At 48.3% G+C, this 16464-nt stretch overlaps 1 protein-coding gene and 2 pseudogenes across 1 annotated transcript in view; 1 reads left to right on the forward strand and 2 right to left on the reverse strand.

The window, feature by feature from the left end:
• Positions 1–2079: 2079 nt before the first annotated feature.
• On the forward strand, positions 2080–2928 carry LOC129692389 (rho GDP-dissociation inhibitor 1-like; annotated as a pseudogene).
• A 2267-nt stretch (positions 2929–5195) lies between these two features.
• Positions 5196–13024, reverse strand: LOC129692390 (rho GDP-dissociation inhibitor 1-like; annotated as a pseudogene).
• Kank4 (KN motif and ankyrin repeat domains 4) overlaps positions 12620–16464 on the reverse strand; it is a 65529-nt gene continuing 61684 nt past the window's right edge. The window contains exon 13 of the mRNA XM_055628729.1: positions 12620–13635. Within this exon, the coding sequence (XP_055484704.1) occupies positions 13531–13635 (105 nt within the window). The 3' untranslated portion in view covers positions 12620–13530. The remainder of the gene's footprint in view (positions 13636–16464) is intronic.

Consider the following 16464-nt stretch of genomic DNA (forward strand, 5'->3'; position numbering starts at 1 on the left):
GCCTTCGCTTCAGCCCACCGAGTGCTGAAATTATGGATTATTATTATTTTTTTAAAGCCTTGGCAGTGAAAATTGTGTCTAATCCAGAGGAACGTTAGGACAACTGAGTGAGCCCTAGACCCCTGTGAGGTTGGAGAGTCTACAGAAGACAGTGCCAAACACCCCGATTTCATTTCCCCCACACACACTGGTGATGGAAACAACATCCGTTAGCTCACCTTTATTCACCTTCTCAGACCGGGTAGAAGTGTCAGCTGCAAAATGGGCATGATCATCCTTGTTGCTCCCCTCCTTATTTAACATGTATGAGTGTGGGGGGGGGGTGTGTGTGTGTGTGTGCGCGCGCGCGTATGTGTATGTATACATACCACGTGCATGCCTGGTGTCCTCAGAGGCCCCGGGACTGGGGTTACAGATGATGACAAGCCACTCAGTGAGCCACTTTGTGACGTGCTGCTTCACTCTGAGCACCTGCCAGGAAATTACCTCCATGTTTACTTGTAGATGTCCCGCCATAACAAATTACCGCACACTTGATGGTCAGTAACCAGTTTAGGGGCTGGAGAGGTGGCTTAGTGATTAAGAGTGCTGGATGCTCTTCCAGAGAACCCGGGTTTATTGCTAGCATCCACACGGCAGCTCACAACCATCTGGAGCCATCAGTTCCAAAAGATCCCAGGCACAAACATGGCGCACAATGACAAATGCAGGCAAAGCATCCATCCAAGTATCTTAAAAACAAACCTAGCTGCAACCTTTATTAGTTCCAGCTATTAGGAAGTTAAAGAAGAAGGGTCAATGACCCTGGGGTCAGAAACCAGCCTGGGCTGCATAAGGAGACAGACACATTGTCAGAGGGCTTCAGGCTATAAAAGTGAACTAGGCCTGTTGGCCTCCAAACTCCAATGGAATGGGAGACTGGTGGCATGTGCAGAGCTAGTGTGGACTACAGGAAACATGCCCTCTCCCACAACGGTAGGAAATAGGTGTGCTCTGATGTGAGTCTCTGTTTTGTCCATGAGACGAAACCCAATTTTATGCAGGTTCAAGAAGAGATGCTTTTCAGTTGGATCACCTTGAGAGTTCTACCGGTTCCACACCAGGTGCCCGGCTTAATAACTCAGGTTTCCCTCCTAATAATATTGGTAATCTATGTGGGTCATTGCTCATGGAGACCTATACTTTACAATGCCTGTCTTTAAAAGAAACAAGTATATACTGCCTCTTACATAAGTTAATGGTATAGTATCTACTTATAGGGCATGAGGCCCTGGGTACAGTTACAAATGCTTACGAGCTTGCAGTTTTGGCCTGTCAGATCAGCTCATACGATGTGGTTTTATAAACAAGAGAAATGCCTTTCCACAGCCCACCCCCAGATCATCTCTGTGGAGTTCTGAGAGGATGAAGAGCTAGCTTGCTCTTGGCTGCAAACATAGTGGAATTGCTTGGCTCTTTTCCCTCTCCCTAGAAATCTTGCTGTTTGGATGGGACTGTAATCTTAAAAAGCTCTTAGCTTTGTACACAAGGAAAGGGCTTCACTAAGCCAAATCCTGCAAGAGTGGACTTGTGCCTGGCTGCATTGTTGGCCCTGGATAAGCTGTTTGGAACCCCACTCACTGTCAGCCTTTTCACAGAGAGTAAGAGGAAAGCCACAGAGGCATGGGCTGTATTCTGTGAGATTAGTTTCTGGTTGGAAGTTCACAGACTTGTGGTAACCCATTCTGGGTGAGAACAGGGACCAATCACACATTCCTTTTGAGCCTGCAGAGCAAATGTGAAACCCAGCTCAAAGAGTACCCACCACAGATGTGCGTTGTCTAGCGCAGGAGCTGAGGTGGTCTCCAGATCATGATCTCATCATCAAGAGTCCCCTGCCATGGAGATGTGCTGGGGACCAGAGCAGTGTGCAGTGCTGACTTTTTATTATTATTATTATTATTACAATTTATTCACTTTGTATCCCAGCTGTGGGCCCCTCCCTCTTCTCCTATGCCCCTCCCCTAGTCCAGGACACAACACCCCCAGACTTCCTCTGGAAGCACATTCTCTACCTCAAGAAATGAGTGTCAGAGCAGGATGCCCTGTCGGGAGGTCTCCGGGAACATCTTACACCCTAATCGGCAAGTGTCAAGGATAGTGATACAAGAAAGGGAGCACAAGTTGACAGTCAATTCTCTGGCAGAGCAGGCTACTTGTGAGCACCAGGAGCCCACTGCTGATGAGCAAGGTGAGCACTCTGTCAGCTATGGGACCCTAACCCAGAAGAGCATCCAGGAGCTCCAGGAACTGGGCAAAGGTGGTGAACTCCTGCCTAAGCACAAGGAGGTTCTACTGGGCCAAGTGGCTGTCTCTGCAGACCCCAGTGTTCCCAACCTCATAGTGACCTGACTGACCTTCGGGCAACGTGGGACAGGTGATCTAGAGAGCTTCAGGACACAGTCATTTGTGCTGAACTAAGGGTGGAGTACAGGACAAGAGTCTCTTTCTGGGTGAACAGAGAGACTGTGTCAGGCATAACTTACATCTAGCATCCACACAGGACAGGCAGTAAGACTGACAAAGACTGACAACATGGTCCAGGGCTCTGGGCTCATGGAGCTGGCTCCCCGAGGCAGGCTTGCTTTGGGCAGATACAGTCTTACAGCCCAATTCCCAGGCGATGAAAAGACTGACCACCTGTCCTGGGAGCGGAACCTGACCATCAAAAACGGATGGTCCTCACCATCAGGGGAAGGCCTCCCAGCTGGGAGTCTGACAGGACGAACAGATGGACCAACATGTCCTTTTCCACCCCAAATCAGTGTGCTGACAGGACCCACCCTGTTTCACTCCTGCAGGGGCCTCTTCTGTCTGCCCCTCCTCCACTGCCTGCCCAGAGGCCACTGTGGTCTCCAGTGTCACAACGCACTCAGGGAAGGCTTTTGATGAATGGCATTGTTGGAGCTGCAATCCTAAAGTAAAGAGACTAATTTTTAAACATTTTAACTAGCCATGGGTTCTAATCATAGGTAACTTATTTGTACCTACTTGGGAAAAGCACCTGTGAACAGAATGTGTTAAGATATTTATAAAACTTCACATGCAAATTCTGACACTCCTAAAGCACTTTTGTCAATGCCCTCAGGCACATAAGTAGCATTCATGCTCACATATGCGTGCGCACACACACACACACTCATACGTGCACACAGTGAGCTCCTCGTGAAACAGGATTCAGTTTACACTTAACAATAGCAATAGGTACGGTTTGAGAGAGGCTTTACAAGCGTTGTTGCTCTCAGTGGACCTTCAAAGATAAGATGAAAATATATGCCTTAAAGAAATGTTCTTTAATGAAGGAGATTATAAGCTCGTTTCTGGGGGGTTGTGGAAGTTTACGTGCTCATAAGATAAAGACATCCGCCAAAGAAAAAGGTCAAATGACATCTTACTGTACGTGTCTCAAGGACGGTCAAGGCATGTGTTTTTATTATAAGTTTGGTTCATAAACTTGTTTGTGAGATTTCTACAGGAAAGTATGGGTTTCCAGATGAGAAAAGAAATGTTCAGTTCAAATGTTTGCATTCTGGCGTTAGGATGCTACTTTAATGTCCCTATTTGAAATCCTCAGTCTCTATGCAGGAGAGTGAGAGATTTGTTGTTAGTTGTGTCAGATAATTTGTTGTGGTTTTTTTTTCCTCTTTCATGGGTGTTTATTTTGTAGTCATAAGAGAACGAGGGCCAGGCTCCTCTGCCTGTGGAGCTCTGGGCCTGGCAGACACAAGGAGACTTACTCCCAGCTTTGTATACTTGGTCCCACATTTGTCCTGGCTGAGTCCAGGAAGGGCCTGCCTAGAGATGGTGGCCCTGAGAGCCATGCAGTGGCATCAGGCCAGGTTCCAGGCCACAGGACCCAACTGAGACAAGTAAGGCTAGACCGTTGGCTCTGTCCTTCAGCAGCTCTTTTGGGGACAGGAACTATGAGCGAAGCCTAAAAAAAAAAGACAGAGAAGGCAGAGGAATTAGCACCCCCCCCCAATTCTTGCTTCCTTTATGGGGGTGGAGTTCTAGAGGCATTGGATTTTGACAGTTTGACCCTCTCCTAGCTAACGGAGCTAACCCCCACCCGCCAACCCCCGCACTAGCCCTGACCATGATGAAGAGCTGGCTGAGCCTGTAGACAGCTACAGCCGTGCACACCAGCCTCCCTGGGAGGGTCACAGGGTGGGTACAGAAAACAAGGCAAGGGCAGGAGAGACAGGGTAAATTAAGCGATGGGCCCAGTACTTGACCCGAATGTTAGGGCATCGTGGTTAGACTGATGGATGGCCTGGCCAGGGAGGTGATGGGACTGAAGGACATCCCAGCCTTTGGCCCATGCTGGAGGAGAGGCACAGTGGACTTGGCAACCCAGCAGTCCACTGCCTAAAACACGTCAAGGCCCAGTCAGGGCCTGAGGAAGGAAGGGACAGAAGGAACCTGGAGGGACACAGTTGTGGACGTTCTGGTTTATGCTATGTAAACATGTTTTTATTCTAATCCCAAATGGGGGTTTTTAGTTTGTCCACACCTGTTAATTGTCTCCTTCGGAGCGTGGTCTTTGCCACCTGGAATTGGTTGAATTCTGAGGACTTTGAGGGGTATAAAGGTGAAGGCGCAGTGGTTGGAGGAGACGGAGGAGGACTGCCTGCTGTGCTTGCCAGTTTGCTGTTCCCGGACTTCTGGAGAGTGATATTACCCCCAAAAGATCCTATGACCCTACCCAGCAGGAAGAAGTAAAAGCGGGCTATGCCCCTTTTCCCTTAGATCCTTTTTTCCCCTACCTGGGGTGGGGGTGGGGGGGTGTTGGAAGGGAGCTATAAGCTTTAAGGGACTGTGGGCATCCCCAGCAAAGGGCCATTAGGGCTCAGGGCCTGCCTGGGGCAACTTCCACTGAAGTGACTGCGGAAGTAGTTAGGCAGAAAGTGTGTGACCTGTCTCTGGACAGTCCGCCCAGAGACGAACAACCAATGGCAGGCTTGGAGATGGTGTGGAGGAACCTGATTGGTCACCCAAAGTTATAGCACGTCCTCTCTCTTCGCCCTCGGATTGCATTCACCGGACTCCTGGTCTGACTCCGTGCCTCTCAGCCTAGACCCCCATCCTCACCCACGGGCTAGACCCTTGGGAGGACGACCAACAAGGGACCCCCAGATAAAGTAGCATTTGAAAAACTAGCACCCGCAGATAGTGATTTGGAGGCCCTCCTCCACTGCACAGGAAGAAGCAGTTTGTGACACTGGAGACCACAGTGGCCTCTGGGCAGGCAGTGGAGGAGGGGCAGACAGAAGAGGCCCCTGCAGGAGTGAAACAGGATGGGTCCTGTCAGCACACTGATTTGGGGTGGAAAAGGACATGTTGGTTGGTCCATCTGTTCGTCCTGTCAGACTCCCAGCTGGGAGGCCTTCCCCTGATGGTGAGGACCATCCGTTTTTGATGGTCAGGTTCCGCTCCCAGGACAGGTGGTCAGTCTTTTCATCGCCTGGGAATTGGGCTGTAAGACTGTATCTGCCCAAAGCAAGCCTGCCTCGGGGAGCCAGCTCCATGAGCCCAGAGCCCTGGACCATGTTGTCAGTCTTTGTCAGTCTTACTGCCTGTCCTGTGTGGATGCTAGATGTACATTATGCCTGACACAGTCTCTCTGTTCATCCAGAAAGAGACTTCTGTCCTGTACTCCACCCTTAGTTCAGCACAAATGACTGTGTCCTGAAGCTCTCTAGATCACCTGTCCCACGTTGCCCGAAGGTCAGTCAGGTCACTATGAGGTTGGGAACACTGGGGTCTGCAGAGACAGCCACTTGGCCCAGTAGAACCTCCTTGTGCTTAGGCAGGAGTTCACCACCTTTGCCCAGTTCCTGGAGCTCCTGGATGCTCTTCTGGGTCAGGGTCCCATAGCTGACAGAGTCTTCACCTTGCTCATCAGCAGGTCTGTGCTCACGAGTAGCCTGCTCTGCCAGAGAATTGACTGTCAACTTGTGCTCCCTCTCCTGTGTCACTGTTGACACTCAGCGAGCAAGAAATACAAGCCATGATCCAGGGTGAGGGTCTCCTTTTTCCCTTCCCATGCCTCTTAATTTTCTCAGTCTTTCTGTCCTTCCTCAAATTGCCCTTTTGAGATTTTGATCTTAAGGGTTAATTGTGGCTAAAGTTTCTTTTTCTAGGTTTTTTTTTTTTTAATTTCAAGATTTAAGTTATAGTTTTTATTTTACTTATGTGTATGGGTGCGTGTGTGTGTCAGTGCCCTGAGAGGCCAAAAGAGGGCACTGGATCATTGGTGCTAGTGAAATAGGCAGTTGTAAGCCACCTGAAGTGGGTGCTGGCAAGTGAACTTGGGTCTTCTGCAAGAACAGCAAGGGCTCTTAACCCTGCAGCCATCCCTCCAGCCTTGAAATTCCAGTTTCTGAATCTTCATGCTGAGCAAAAATGTAGACCCTGCCTGTAGACCGTGTCTCTCCAAAGACTGAAGTCTGATTTAAGGGGAACCTGAGCACTTGATTGCTGGTGTGATTCTCTCGTTTTTTAACCAAGTGCTGTGTTAATGTCAATGAAGCTCTTATGCAATTAGAACAGAGAACAGATTTATGTTGAACTACAGATGGAACTTCGGCAATAAAACCAAAAGCACTAATATAGCCTAGTTCATCATCTTGTTTTGCCGGAATTTAATATTTGCACACAGCATGATATGGTCCTGACTGTTCTGAATGCTTCCTGGCTCACAGAGACCCAATCCTTGCAGGGATTTGTCTCCCGAAGACAATGGGCAGTTCTGACAGTGGGAAGCAATGGACTAGAATAGACCGGCAGTGAAGCTCTCTTCTCATCCTCTCCGAATTAAAACACACAATTCAGTCCTGAGAACATATGGACTCTCCCAAGAATCTATTGTTTGAAATATTTTTAGTTTGTTAGCTAATTGTTGAGAAACTGCCATGACAGCAGCCTACTGAAGCAGTCACAAGTTCCCAAGGCAAAGCACCTGAAGGTCATTCAGGATGAAATCAAAGCACTTGGGAGGTAGAAACAGGGGGGTCAGGAGTTCAAGGTCATCCTTTCTACTTGGGGAGTTCCGGGCCAGCTTGGGCTACGTGAAACTGTCCGTGCTCCCCCGTTGACTGATTTCCCTTGAGCAAACGGCTTATGCATACAGTTAAAAAAAAAAAAATTTGTGAGGTCTCAAATAGTGCAGTGAAGTCTCCAGCCTCCTTCTTCCCCCTGCCACCCTCTCAGAACGGACACCATTCTAGCGTGGGCGTCTCTCCCCTTGCTTTCCGCAGCGGTTACTCTTCCGCAGCACTGGGAACTTGGTAGAATGTAGAATCTCAGGCCCAACGCAGACTCAGGAACAAGGGTCTACTTTTTAACAAGACTTCCTGATGATCCATGTGGACATTAGACTAAAAGATGCAGCTGTTACCACTGTACTAATTAGTGAGGGAGGCCTTCACAACACCCAAGGACCTCTCAGGGTGTGATGGGACATGTCCATCGTCCCAGCACTTGAGTGGCAGAGGCAGGAGGATTGGTGTGAGTTTTAGGCAAACTAGGACTGCATACATAATAAAGGGAAAAAGAAAAGAAAAAAAATAATCTATTAAAAAATGCCCAAAAAATTTTCTGTAGAGATTAAGGAAACCCTGCATCTTCCGTGGAGGAAGGCTGCACTGGCGTCCAGGTGTCAGTCAGTGAAGTCACAGTGCTAGGGGACCCAAGTCAGGATCCCAGGAAAGAGTTCCTTTTTCCAGCTGGTGAGGCAATGTAAGGCGCAGACATCTGTATCCTGAACAGAGGCCCGTTTCTTTCAGGAAATGCTGAAACCTGGAGGCAGGAACCGATGCAGAGGCCAAGGAGAAAGGGGCTTTTTTCTTTCTAGGACATCAGCTGAGTAGGAAGGTCAGCTGGGTGCTTTCTCTGCATCTCTGACCCAGCAGGTTTTCATCCCAGCATCTAGCTCCTAAGGCTTTATTGGTGAAATCAAACATTTGGGATTTTGTTTATGAAACAAGAATTCAACTCTCTTTGCTTCTGTTTCTTCAAATGTAAAATAGAAAAAAAAAAACTATTAACATTTATTTAACCATAAGACTATTGTGAGAAGTAAATGGCTTTATCTAAACCTTCCCCCAACTTTTTTGGTTTTTCCAGTACACAGGGTTTCTCTGTGTAGCCCTGGCTGTCCTGGAACTCTATCTGTAGACCAGGATGGCTTCAAACTCACAGAGATCCATCTACCTCTGCCTCTCAAGTGCTAAAACCCTTAAAATTCATGGTTGGACCTAAGTACAGTTGTCCCTTGTATCCAAGGACATCCTAAGAATACCAAAGTCCATACACCCAAGTCATTTATGTAAAATGGAATAGTGTTCTCATATAACTCACACACTCCTTACATGAACTTTATTTATTTATTTATTTATTTATTTATTTATTTATTCATTCATTCATTCATTCATTCATTCATAGTTGGAGATCAAACTTCCTGGTTTTTCTTTTTCACTTATGTGAATTTCTCTGTGTGTACGCTCACAGGTGTGCAGGGACCTGAGATGACCAGTAGAGGGTGTTTGATTCCCTGGAGCTGGAATTACAGGTGCCAGTTAGCTTCCCCCGTCCCCACCCCCATTTAGGTGACTGGAACTGAACTCAGATCTTCTGCCAGAGCAGTATGCACTCTTTAAACGCTGAGCCATCTCTCCCGCCTTGAACTTTTGTTTTCCTTTATTGTTAATAGATTTTAAACACTGGAGTTTAACAGGAGAAAGGACACCCCAGAGGGGTTTGGTATGGCTTCATATCAGAGTGATATCCTATACTTCAAACCAGCACTAGATTGCTTAGTCCTCATGCAATAAAGATGCTATTTAAATCATTGTCACACTGGATTGTTTAGGCAGTAATGATGAGAAGTCTATGTCCAGGACACATGAAGAGCATTCCTGGCATTTTTCTACTCAAAACTGAAAATTGATCTATAGATGTAGAACTCAAGTCGCTGCTCCATGACAGCAAGCTACTTTTTTTTTTTTTTTTTTTTTTTAAAGACAGGTTCTCACTGCTCTGGCTGTCCTTAAATTCACCATGTAGACTAGGCTGGCCTCAAACTCACAGAGATCCACCTGCCCTTTCCTCTGTCACTCTAGTAAAGACCTGTGCCACCATACCTGGCACAAGCTGCTACTGTAAGGGGCAAGGCCTAGGAGAACCCAAGCTTGGCAGTTCAGGCTGTCACAGAAGCTGCCCACTGCGCACACGTGCTAGATGACCACCTGCCTCCAGGACCAAGGACGTTCTGGTCCCCACGTTGCAGCTGGGGCTAAGCCACAGACTGTTCCATTGGTGTCTGCCTTTGCTGCTTCCTGTCATGGTGCTGTGTACCTACAGGGGATGGGAGAAGAAATATCGACAGGAAACACCCCTTATTTGACGGTTGGTATCTACAGGGATCGCCCCAACAGAGCACAGGTTACCCAGGCCTTCTCATCTTGCTTCACTTGGAAAGTCTGTGCCAAGCACATGGCTGAGGAATGACCAGGAACTTCAGAGCTCTACATGTTACAACCCAGATACCAGTAGGGCTGGAGCTATTTAATAAATACCAGCTTCAGCGTTCTTTGGGGACAGCTGCCTGGCTCAGGTCCATGAGCCTGGTGGTCATGGTGTCTGGGGTCCATGCCTTAAGGAGCATGGGTGAGTTTTCCTATAGCCTGTCCCTGTGATGAAATCTAGGATGACTGGCCTCCCTCCCTCCCTCCCTCCCACCCCCATCTGCTCCACCAGCATACTTTGCTCATCTGGTCTCTGACTATGGCTCCTTGCTCCTCCCTTCAACCCATCTTGACCTCTATTTGTATAAATTCATCCTCTCCAAAATCTCTCTACCCTTTTTTTCTCTCCTTCCTTCCTTCCTTCCTTCCTTTCTTCCTTCCTTCCTTCCTCCCTTCCTTCCTCCTTTTCTTCCTCCCTGTGACAGGGTTTCTCTGTGTAGCCTTGCCTGTCCAGAAACTTGCTCTGTAGAGCAGGTTGGCCTCAAATTCAGAGATCTTCCTGCCTCTGCCTCCCGAGGGCTGGGATTAAACACATCAGAAAGGCTTTTCTATCTGACGCCCTTGGGCTGTCTTGAGGTCTGGAGGATGTTGTCTATTTCTGGAGGGGTCCCAGTGAACAATGATTTACACACATGAGAAGACTTCGGGATTTTGTTAAAAGAGGAATAAGCATCCCAGAGCAGCTGTGACAGGGCCCCGTCTCCTCTGACTCCGGTTCTGTTTGGGGGAGCATCAGCTTCATCTTTCTGGATCAAGCTGGATGGCTAGAGCATTCCAGCTGTTGGGAAAGGGGAGGTGCGGGCCCACTTCCTTTTGTCTTAAATCTGTGCATATCACTTTGCACACAGCCAGTTTGCAATGTATAATTAAGCCACATTGCAAGGGAATCTGAGAAGTGGGGTTTCTAGCCTTGGTAGGGGAGTTGCAGGTCGTATAACCAAGGAAGCAGAGTAGGATGATATTGGGCATGATGGTGACACCAGCTCTTCTGTTCTCCAGTTTGTGACCACATCCTGGTACACCCTCATTCCGGATTCCTTTCCCAGCAGTGCTTACTGCTTTATACACAGTGGCTCCCAAGAGACTGCCAACTGACCCCCTTGCTTCCAGCCTCGCTTCTGATCGGACGGCTTCAGTGTTTAGAAGTTTTTCAATGGCTCCCGAAACCTATAGTAATGCCTCTCCCTCCCCTGCCAGGACTGAACCCAAGAGCCTCAAACATGGAAGTGCTTGCTCTATCCCTCAGCTCCATTTCCAGCTGAGCAGTGGAATTAAAAACATTTTAAAATTGCATTCATTCGTCCATTCAGTGTGTGCGGTGCTCGTGTGGAGGATAGCTTGCTGGCTGGAGGACAACTTGCCAGTCAGTGGTCAACTTGCCGGAACTGGTTCGCATCTTCCACCATGTGGGTCCTGAGAATCACACTCAGGTCATCAGACTTGGCAGCAAGTGCCTTTACCCGCTGAGCCCCCAGCAGTACGATTTTAAGAGTTGAGTTTAGCTAAAGCGTATATTTTTCTGAAAGGAGTTTGAATTTTTAAAAAACATTTATTTATTTATTATTTATACAGCATTCTGCCTGCACACCAGATCTCGCTATAGATAGTTATGAGCCACCATGTGGTTGCTGGGAATTGAACTCAGGACCTTTGGAGGAACAGCAAGTTTGGATTTTTAACATAGTCTGTGAGACAGCCCCCTCAAGTTTAGGCTCAAGTCCAAATCTCTAATATCAAAAGACAATAAGCAAGACCATATGTCTTCCTCTCTCTCAAATCTCCTCTCCCATGGGCTGAAACTGAAGTCATCTGAAATCCTATCACTGTGGGCCATGAGCCTTTATTCATGCCGTGCCTTCAACCCCACTGCTCTCTCTAGGACACCCTGACTGAGTCCTTAGAGCTCAGCTCAAAACCTCTTCTTCGAGGTTTCTCTGACCTCCTCTGGCTCTGAAGGTCGCTATAGCACTCCACACCTACTCTAGCACTGGGAAGTCTGAAGCTTTAAGAGGCTGGGCCCTTCGCTCACCCGGGGGCATGCTGTCACTAGAAGGAAGGTATCTCTCCTGGAATCCAGAGCAGCTGTCACAAGCTCACTGTTCAAAAACCCACCTCACCCTGCTCTTGTTGTTTCCTATATCCAGCTGTGATCCCTTCCTCCTCTAGACAGGCTCCTGCCATCTGTCATAGGCCTCCCCAGACGAAACCACACTGATTATATTCCAAAACTGCGGACTAAAAAAATACCCTCTCTGTAAGTATCCTTCCTTGGGTGTTTTGTCATAGCAAAAAGAAATTATTAATATAAGCCTGCATTACAAATACCCAAGAATCAGACCGATTGAGAGGCAACATTTTAATTTATAAACAATAAGGACAGGCCGGAGCAGTGCTACTCAAAGCATGGTTGTGACCTGACCATGTTTGCATCCCCTGGCCCAGTTAGACACACCAACTCAAGCCTCGTTTCAGACCTGCTGCATAACAAGTTCCCAGGGGCTGGATACACATTAACCTTTGCAAAGCAAGGAGCTAACATTTATTAATGTAGGTGTTTGCTCTTACATTGTGTTTTGACATCGAAATAAATCTTCTTAGAGCCTTTTTTTTTTCTTTTTTTTTTTTAGCTCATCTGTTATGTCATTCTTTCCTTGTCTGAGCATCATCCATGTGTGGGACTTTGGGCATCTCTCTAACCAATCACACTGGGGAGAGAAGTTTGCTGCAGGTTTCTGAAGGCAATCTTTCTGGGTTAGCATCTGGATTCCAAAACTTCCACAAGCCATTTCTCCTGAAGACCCTCAGAAGCAGGTTGTATGACCACTTCCATGTGGAGGGTGATGAAGTGTCCACTCCCCAGTGACACTTTGTGACTCACCCAAGGGGTCAAGCAAAGAAACCTTCCGCCAAAATGGGAATTCTTGCTTTTGTGTTCTCAGTGTTCAGATCACCAGTTTCGACAGACTTCTTTTTATATAAAGAAAAAAAATATGTATATATATATATATATATATATATCTTTTTTTTTTTTTTTTGCATGAAACTTTCTTAGCTATGACTATGAGCCTTTCAGGGGCAGACCCCAGGAGATATGGAAGCTTAGGCGGAAAGAACTGTCCCTGGGAGTGATGTCATTCCTCTCCTGGCTGGCTGCCACTACTGTAGCCCAGGCTGGACTTGAGTGCAGCCAGGAGCCAGGAAGTTCTCAGAGCAGTACCTCCTCCCAGAGGCTCTGTGCATCCAGCAATGGGTGAACAATGCTGTCTTCCACAGTGAATCATTCCCAGCCAGGGGCTGGCCAATTCATTTGCTTTTTTCGTGAGCAGGGAACAGCTGAAATGACTGGACTCTGCCAACACGCCCCCTGTTTAACCGTTGCATTGGGTTTTCTGCTTACTTCCATAGAGGTGATTGGAGCCCCTGGAGTATTCAGGAGTGTCACGCCTTGGTGTTGACATCTTTGTCCTACCTTGCCTGAAATTAGAATCCTCTCCCGTTCTCTCTAGACATGCATATTCAGTAAGACATACTTGTATACATACTTGATTAAAAACAAAAAGACAGTGCACTTTAAAACTCCATGTAAAAAGTATTGCTTTTTTCTACTGTGCAAGTGTGCCCTTACCCCAACCTGCTTGCTACACAGGACTGCAAAGACGGAGTCATGAGGAATTCAAGGCTGAAGATGTTTTGAATTTCTGGCCGATCCTACGGGCAGCCTGCACTCTCCATCTTGCACCCAACTCTGAAGACCATGCAGCTTGGTGGGGTTTGGCCTAAGGCAAAAAACTATCAAGCATCCTAATGAGCAGAATTATATGACGGGAATGTAGTGTGCATACTTGACATAGCTTCTCCACTTGAATGGTGGCCCCCTGCCTGTGACCCCAACCTTCCCTAAAGGCCAGGGGGGAGTCGAGAAAAAGAACCTTTTTGTTCCTGGCTGCTGGCTCTTCAGCAGCTCCTACAGTCCCAGGGACCTGCCCTGTTCCGAGTGAGCTCGCAGGAGCTCTGCAAGCTCCACGGGGGCAGGTGAATTCAGAGCGATGGACAAGGCTGTGCGGCCAGCCTGCAGGGAAGAAAGAAAGAGAGAAATCATCTTATCTGCCTCCTGACCCACTGGGAAGAATGGGGGTCATGTCAGGAAGGATGCTTCCAATACCAGGTGACCCCGGAGGGGATGGGACTCAGACGACTTTGGGACCGTGAGAAATGGGATCATGAGACATGAGGCTTTCTTCCACAGAAGCAGCCCTCAGTCCAGGGAGGTCTGTGCCAGAAGGAGCAGAGAAGGGGTTTCCAGACCCTCAACACTTGAGAAAGTTGGAAAAGATAGGAAAGAAAATAACATTCCCCACACTAATACACAGATTTAAGTGAGCATTAACATTGTGGAAAAGCATTTTCCTTTATCTTTGCTTCTCTGCTAATCTATTGTTGGTTTTAAAGTAGAGAAACTGGGGCCCGCATCTGTCTGGAATCCCCTTTTATTGTAACTTACTCTGGTGTACCAGGAGATGTTTCCTTCATAACATGTGCCTTCTCATACACTGTTAAAACAGCCCAGAATATACTAGAAACTTTGAGTGTGTTAGAAGCTTGTTTCTACGCGCCCACAATCGTAACCTCGCTGACAAAGCACTTTCTCGTGGTGTGTGTGTCAGCATGTTCACGTGTCAGCCTTCGCACATGTGTGGAGGCCAGAGCTCAGCACGAGGTAACGCTCCCCAGATGCTGTCTACCACGTTCATGTTGAGACAGCGTCTCTCACTGGCCTGGAACTTGCCGCGTAAGCAAGGCTAGCTCTCCAGTGGGGCCCCTTACGAGCATGTGCTACAATGTCCGGATGTTTTTACAACTGTGGGTTCTGGGGATTGAACTCAGGTCCTCATGTCTACACTGCAAGCACTTTACCAGCTGAGCTATCTGTGAGCACCCTCCCACTGTTAACTGTCTCCTTAGGACCAGAAGTGATACACGGTGATACCCTCCCAGAACTTATACACGGTGACAATTCCCGGCTTGAAGTCACTTCCCTCCACTCCCTCTGTTCTGTGCACAGAGCTTGAGTCCTGCAGTCTAAACGTGGGGGCGTGGGGACTGGAGAGATGGCTCAGGGGTTAAGAGCACTGACTGCTCTTCCAGAGGACCCGGGTTCAATTCCCAGCACCCACATGGCAGCTCACATCTGTCTTTAACCTCAAGATCTGACAGCCGTACACAGACATTCATGCAGGCGAAACACCAATGCACAAAAAAAAAAAAAAAAAATTCCTGGAGAAGGAGAAGAAGCTAGACCTGTGGAGTGCTCCTTGGGGGGGGGGGCGCTGCACAGAGATGGAGGGAGAAAGCTCACATTCCTGTGTGTTGAAGGGTGAGCTCAGAGGGCACAGCCAGTCTCTCATGAATGGGCATAATCCTACAGCCAGCATTTTAAAAGCTAAATGGCTTTGAAAACTATACTTCCTTAGTGACCGACTCAGAGGTAAAAGGCAGCCTGGGGCCGTCTACGATGCTTACTGTTCATTTGCCCTCACTGTAACTGTATATATTCGGAATTAACTTCCTGAAATACGGCACATCTTTCAGAGGAACAGGCGGAACTCGTTAACGCTGTCAAGCTCTTTGGGCTTCTCCCTTGGCAGCAGGATGGAACCCAAGCACCACTGAAGTGCCACAGCCATGCAAAGCTCTGCAGCAGCAGAGAAAGATCCGAGGGTGGGAGGGCCCCCCAGGGAGGAGAACACTGCTGTTGTTCTGAGGCAGGCTGGCTAGAAAGCAGTTGAGGTCAAGGATGCCCCTGGTCTCCTAATCTTCCTGCTTCCATCTTTAGAGCACTGAGATCACCGGCCTCTCTCTGTATACCACTACACAATTTAGTGTGCTCTTAGGGGATCAAACAAGGTGGCCTCTGACACGCTAGGTCCACTCTCTACCAACTGAGTGACATCCTCCTCTTCTTGCTTTTTTTTTTCATTGTGTGTGTGTGTGTGTGTGTGTGTGTGTGTGTGTGTAGGTACGTGCATGGGGGTGTCCCTGGAGCTTTGAGGTATTGGGAGCCACTTGATATGGGTGCTAGGAGCTGAACTCAGATCCCTTGCAAGAGCAGTGTGTATTCTTAGCCCTGGAGCCATCTCTCCAGCTCTTGCTTCCTTCTGAAACAGTGACTTGCTATGTATCCCAGGTTAGCCTTCAATCTCCTCGGCCACCCTCCCTGCCCTTTCCTGTTGAGGCTGGAGTCTTTGAGATCGCTTGAGCAGTTCTGGTCTCTGTAAGCCCAAGAACTCAGGCTGGCCTGGTCCTGGCACAGGCAGGCTGGGCTGCCTGCCCTTGCTCATCCCGGAGCATTGTTGAAAACTGGGCGGCGAAGGCAGAGGTGTTTGGTTCAAGTTGATAAAGGAGCCAAATGATCCTAAGGAGTCTTTTCTTGACTGAGCAAACTTGGAACAAGGCACAAGTTTTAAAGCACAAGGAGTCCTGGGGGAGGGGGCTGTCCCACCGTGTGCTCCCAGCTGGCCTTTGCCATCCAGAGCTTTCTGTAAACAGGTTGTGTGATGACTGTTACCATAGGAAAGCGCCACAGGGCCGGTCCCAGAGGCTGTGTAATTTCTGACAGAGCCCATCTGGAGGTGACAGTCTCCATCTGTGGGCTTCTCAGCCGAAGACACGGAGGATGGGAAGTAGGGAGAAACAGACCACCTAGGAAGGGAGAGTGTCCCTTACAAGGAAATGCCTCCGGCAGAGTCTGGCGAAGGAAGGCTCATGGGTTAGCTGGGTCTAGTGAGCCCTACTCAACAGCTCTGCAGGCTGGACACAAACCTGACTGAGCTGAAGAGTGGAGGGTTTGCACAGTGTGTGTGTGTGTGTGTGTGTGTGTGTGTGTGTGTGTGTGTGTGTG

The sequence above is a fragment of the Psammomys obesus genome, unplaced genomic scaffold (assembly GCF_907164565.1).
Source record: "Psammomys obesus unplaced genomic scaffold, mPsaObe1.curated_primary_1811, whole genome shotgun sequence".
In the NCBI taxonomy this organism is placed as follows: Eukaryota; Metazoa; Chordata; class Mammalia; order Rodentia; family Muridae; genus Psammomys; species Psammomys obesus.